The 6,273-nt window shown below is 40.4% G+C and overlaps 1 protein-coding gene across 1 annotated transcript in view; it reads right to left on the bottom strand.

Annotated features, from left to right (window-relative positions):
• KIAA1671 (KIAA1671 ortholog) overlaps positions 1-4,412 on the bottom strand; it is a 123,064-nt gene extending 118,652 nt beyond the window's left edge. Inside the window, exons 1-3 of the mRNA XM_019507341.1 lie at positions 4,249-4,412; positions 1,967-3,749; positions 679-772 (exon numbers count right to left, since the gene is read on the bottom strand). Coding sequence (XP_019362886.1) covers positions 679-772; positions 1,967-3,696 — 1,824 coding nt within the window. The 5' untranslated portion in view covers positions 3,697-3,749; positions 4,249-4,412. The remainder of the gene's footprint in view (positions 1-678; positions 773-1,966; positions 3,750-4,248) is intronic.
• Positions 4,413-6,273: the final 1,861 nt, after the last annotated feature.

Below are 6,273 nucleotides of genomic sequence, written 5' to 3'. Positions count from 1 at the left end.
GAGAAGGAAAAAACATTCTAGAGTTTTCAGTACAAAATACACATTTTGTAGCACATTAAAGTTACAGATTAGGAGCAAAGTTATTATGTACACTAATCAATCAATGCTCAAAAGTGATCAGTGTAGGCAACTGCAGACACTTTCTGTAGCACTGTCATTTCATAGATCATTAAAGTTAAAGGTTACCAAAGGGGCTGGTACAACATGCAAAGCACACAGGTAAGTCAGGCTTACACAGGTAAATCAGTCCAGACTAGGTCTTGGAAATGTACTATGCTGATGCTATGCTTAGGCAGAATTAAGAAGGATATAATCGTGACAAAGTGCAACACATTAGGAATAAATGTTATCATGATGGGAAAGGGCACCTTAAGAGGTTTCATAAAGAAGTTAATATCTATACAACTACTGCCACTAGCTATGTTTAAATATGTATAGATATCTTTTAGAGCAAACACATGCACCACTTCTATATAGTGTACACAGTGAGGGTGCCCTTAAAGATGGAATTACCAAACTTAATCCTATTAGGATTATGCCATTTTTAATACTCACAATTCCAGTTTCTAAAATCACAGCTCTACAGAGCTATATATGGGGCACCTATGGCATAGTACTATATAGATTCTAAATGTGACTCTGTTTGAAAGATCAAACATATTAATACCACTTTCTTACCTTCTGATTTGCTTGTGTTTCATTAATCAAGTCACTATTCAATTCAGCAGGTTTCTCCGGCTTCGTCTCATTAGCTGACACGGGACTTGAAAACCTATTGCAAAGATTTTTATTATTTCTTTTTACTATGAATTTCTACAAAGAGCTTGAGTTAGTAGTCCAATGCATACATTTTCCAAATGCAGATTGCTTTATTCCACATCATCTTAAAAATTCCCCAATTAACCTAATTTTTATAAAAGCTTTCAAAAAATTGTGATTAGTTGATTGTTTAAGGGCTTATGCCACTGGCAAACAAAACTTAAACCTTCTCTACAACTAATATTTTCAGGGTTTCCTTACACAATTAACAATGTGTCATTTACCTACTGTATTCTAAGCCAAAAAAGGACTTTGGGATACCAGAAAGTAGTAGACAACTGAAAAAATTGCTGAAACTGACATTTCATCATTTCACAAAGGGGAAATAAAACTTCCTCCTAGTTAAAAGTCTGGCACCACATCTCCGAGGTAATGCAGGTACACATGTCTGCCCCAATTCGTGTCAAAAGCAAAAATGGTTTTGGAGTACTTGGAAAATGGAGTAAAAGCAGACAAAAAGACTAGTGTTCACCTGCTAAGGCTTATTAAACAAAGTTACTCTCAAATTATCTTTCACATCCTTAAAAATACAGTAGGATCTCACTCATTCACATCTAGGTGAACCAATTAATCTCCCAGCAGGATGTATAATTAAGAATGAGCCACCTGGCTGTCTGCTGTGGCTCTTCCTTCAAAGGACAATGCTTCTCCAAGCAGCTGGAGCTCAAAGGCAGTGCTGCAGAGCTGATCAGAGAAGTGGCACCTTTTGATATAAAAGCTGCAGCAAACAGCTAGATCACTTCAAAGATCCCACACAGCGGTTTGCTGCAGCTGTACGTCCCCTCAAACATAGATGGTACTTTGCAAACCTTCATTGTTGTGGGGAGATAAGGAACCAAACCCTTGGAAGCATCTGGGTCCTGCTGTACAGGACAGGCTGCTCAACGTTACACTAGGATTTCAAAGCTTAAAGAAAAAACTCAGGTGGGAGCAGGCAACAGCTAACATACAAAAACCAACATTGTTAATGACACCTTTTTTCAGTCTGTCATGATCTTTTTTTCCTAAAAGAGGAACAGATGCAGAAAAAAAATTACTACGAAAATTTAGGTCTGAACATTACAAGTGAGGAACCGTGATCACCAACTATTTTACTGAATGAAATGTTTGAAAGTTGAGCAGAGACTCCAACTCTTTTGCAACGTACATCTTTGTTAAATCTGCAGAAAGCGGCCATGATGGAAGCGATCGGCGCAGACTTCCTGGCTTAGCATCCACGTTCTCTGCCGTCAGCTCTTTGATTCTCTGCTGGATGGTCATGTTTCTGTTTTCCCTCTCAGCAGAGGTTGGGAGAGGCTCTGGCTCTACTGGAGCAGTGGTATTTTCTGAGCCAACAAACAGACTTATGTGCCTCTTCACACTCCCCCTCAAGAGCTTGCTCTCGTTTTTTGAGGCATTTGCAGAGTTTTCACTAGCTAACATGGCAAATGTTTCCTTTTGGGCCAATACATTGCCCTCCTTCATTATTGTGCTTTTGTTATCAACCACCTCTTGGCTTTTCTCTGATCCATGTAAGTTAGTTACAGGGTCTGATTTTAGCTCATTTTGTTCCTCCTTAGATTTGTATTTAGTTTCCCAAGGGTATTTTTTATCTTTTGCAGTGATCGGCTTCATATCTTTTGTAGAGTGTATGTCCCTTGGAAAAGCTTTCCAGCTTTGCTCACTGGATTTGTCTTTAATGTCAAGGAAGTCAGTATCTTGACTACCACATTTCAAATCTGATGGAGAAGAAACACTCTTACTCCAGTCTATTCGTGCAGATTTAGATGCTGTTTCAGACTGTACACAACTGCCCATGTCAGTGAAGTGTGTCACTGGTACATTTTCCTTGCTCTCATCAGCCAGACAAGTCTTCTTGCATAGAGAAATGTCTTTATTTTCAAATTTGGCAGTCAGATCCATGGACAAAGGCCTTGGTTTTCTAACCCATGATTTCTCTGTTGGAGATTTTCCTTCCGAGTCTTCCAAACTGCTACACCTTTGATCTTTTAACGATTCCAAAAAAATAGCAGATATTGGTCTATGTTTCAGCCTTGGTTGCACCTCAGGAGATAAGCCAACTTTCCTGTTAGCATGCTGTGCCTCACCCTTGGTTTTCTCACCTGTAGGCTCTTCAGAAGCCTCTTTCTTTTCACCAGACCTACCAGGATTCCAGGAGACCGGTCTGGGGTAGGATGGAAGAGAGATTTGTCTCTGCAGACCACCTTCAGATTTTCTGGAAGTCATCGATGACTGAAATAGTATCTCTGGTTTTGTATCACATTGCGCTTCCTTTGTTTGCACAGTGCCAAATGTTCTCTGCTCATCCAATGATTTTTTACCCTGGGTTGCACTTACCCTGGATTTGTCAGTGCTAGCTGTTTCAAAAAGAATCACCGTATTTGCACTGGGACCAGAATAAAAAGCCATATTTGTCACCAATTCACTAGTGCCTTTACTTTCATTTTCAATTGATTTTTGGTCTACTAATGGGGGGACATTTCCACTGAATGCACTGGCTGATGTCATTTCTTCAGGGGGCTTTCTAGGTACAGAGACCATGGGGACAATGACACTGCTTGATTTAAAAGTTGTCACAGGAGGTTTCACATTTGCAAAAGTATCCAAAGTTTTCTCCTTTGAAAATGGTTTTGGAAAAAGTCTTGGTCTTGATCCAGGCGTAGGCATAGCTGTTGATCTTAGACTGCCCCCAAATTTGCATTTTTCTTCAAGAAAGAGTGATGTGGAAGGATCTGGAGGCTCGCTATCTGTATTGCTTGCATCTAAAAGTGGGTGGATGTAGGTGCATTGTGATTTCTTCTCATTAGCAATTTCACTTAAGTCAGGTATTGTTGTCAAGGACATCAGAGTAGCATTTCTCTCTACTCTTGTTGCCATAGTTGTAGTTAAGCATTCAACAGAATTAGAACAATCCAACAAGGAAGAACAAGCTACAAAAAGTAAAAATAAAAGGTAAGTGTTAACATATGGACAGCAACAACCTCAAAGTAGAAGTGCACTCATATTCTAATTTTGAATAGGGCTTAATATTTGGGCACTAGATACAGCATGCCTCAAACCATGACACGAACCACTCCCAGACAAACAGGAGAGTGGAATGTATTTTATTATTTTCTTCTAAATCAAAGGCTGTAGTAATAACCAATACCCCCAAAACTGGAGACCACGATACCAATCCTCAACAACCAGTGGGACAGCACCATAAGTTTTGGTAAATTAAATCAATATTAACATAAGTAAACAGTCCCAATGAATATTTTTTCAATATCACAGCCTCACCTCCTCTGTTCTTAATTCATCTGGTGGGTTAGTAATGACAAAGTGGTGAGCACAAAGTCTGTATTTGGTATTTAGGAGAAACTACAATTAAAATACAGAAAGTACACGTGTATTGTACATCCACGCCCAGGTGCTTTAGTAACCGCTTACCCTAGCTTGCATTGTCCGTTTAAAAAGCTGTGATTGAAGCTGCAGGTAAACAGGACCACTTTTCATTCTGCAAAGAAGAGTCTTCTTGGATCACAGGAAGAACATGGGGAGTGATCCCTGGGCATCAAGCTGCACCACACGTAGCCTGAAAAACACAGAATACATTCAGATTCGAGCATGGCAGAGCCGGCAGCCCATGCTAGCAGGTCATGCAGAGTCAGAGCATTCAGCTTCCCAATTTAACAACTATCGTCCAGTCTGAAGTGACAAGAGTCAACCTTACAATCTAGTTACAGTAAGAAGTTGCTTATTTCTTCTAATAAGCGTGTCTGGAAATTAAACATGGAACTTCAAATACGAAGGCTTTGCAGTGTCTGTACTTTAAAGCTTTAAATGTGTGACACTCAGAAAAAATACAGATAGCATGGCCATCACAAAGGATAGATAGCATTAAACAATTAAACCCAAATTCGTAAGAATTGTCTGCTGTATTTAATCTGAATCTCTGATTAAATACTGGACTTTGTATGACTCTGAGCTCAATTACTGCAATTGGCTTTCTACTGTAAATCTCATGTGATAAATGTCTGCACTGTGACCTTGGAAAGCTGCTCCCCCAAGAAGTTGCTCTTGGTTGTTGGTTTTCTTTAAATCAAAATGCATCTTTTTACTATGACTTATGTATATTAACCACTTAGTTTCCTATCAACAAAACTGCAGCCAGAACAGCTAAAAAGTGCCCACCCAAATTTTATCCCTGATGCCTTGAAAAGGGGTTTCAGTAACCTGCATCATTCAAAATGAAAGTAAAGTATGTATTTTAAGTCACCGGATAATTCTTTGCCCCTCAAAACACCATCAAAGTCCTCCCTACAGGAGCCTGCAATGTTAGTCTTCTACTGACATCCTCCCATTTCCCAAACAGATGTGGCTTACAGCAGAGGTGCCATCCTGCCCCGCCTGCTGCCTACAGCAGAGGCGCCCGAAACCCAGCCCAGCTGATGTATTTTGGTGACCCGCGAGATCTTTTCAGATCCCGCAGAATGCAAGCTTTTGGTGTGAGCAAACTTTTGAAATAGCAGGTGAACGCCACAACACAGACAGCATTTCCCTCCCAGCTTTGCAGACCGTCTAGGACTTAAGACAACGAGGCAGAAAGCGTTCTGCAAGGTCTTTTGTGCACTTGCTCAAAGTCTCAGTGACGAGCCTCCAAATGACAGGATGAATTATCAGTATAGCTGATGGAATGAGGAAGGGCGTAGGAATGAAGCCCGTGGAGCCTGGGTGCAACGGGAGGGAAATACAAAAGGGAAAAGATTAAAAGACGGGGAGAGGAGAGGAAAGGAAGTGGGGGTGACTGTGAGAGGATGGAAACAGCTAAAATAACACTTGTGCTACGGGAGAAACTCTTTTACCACTGACTGATGGCAGCATAACGCTGAGCAGGAAGACATAATTTGTTAGCACACAAAGGCCATATTCTACCCCCGATCTGGGTGGGAACTTCATACTGATAACGAAATGCCAGAGATGATATTTCTTTCCACAGCTCAAAATAACAGCATACGGCACCAACATGTTAAGTTTGATACCCTGGGCTTCTCTGGGAAAAAATAAAGCCCATATGTTTAAGTTAAATACAAAGAAAGGAAACAATAATAAAGAAAACTGAGAAATGAAAACTATCCACTATTACATTTTAGGCCAAAACTCCAGTTAATGTTGACATCCAGAGTTTTCTACTATTCCAAAAATGTCTTCAGCTCCCAACCCCGTTCATTCACCCTGTTAACTTTGGCACTTTGCTTTATGTTCCAGCCAGCTCATGCGTAAAGACACTCGGCCTAAAACTAACATGCTATGTTGGTCCCTTACTCAGGTTAAGTCCATGACCTCTTGGTTTCAAAATAGATACCGTCTCAATCAGCTTATCTGAATCAGTCTGTTCCTTTCAAGATCTTCCAGGATCTCACCAAAATCCTCCTGGCTTTCCTCCTCCTTCTAAAGGATACAGTCCGATCTGAT

The sequence above is a fragment of the Gavialis gangeticus genome, unplaced genomic scaffold (assembly GCF_001723915.1).
Source record: "Gavialis gangeticus isolate Ggan-Ray unplaced genomic scaffold, GavGan_comp1, whole genome shotgun sequence".
In the NCBI taxonomy this organism is placed as follows: domain Eukaryota; kingdom Metazoa; phylum Chordata; order Crocodylia; family Gavialidae; genus Gavialis; species Gavialis gangeticus.
The sequence above is the reverse complement of the archived record's forward strand: the minus strand, read 5'-3'. Positions and strand labels throughout refer to the sequence as shown.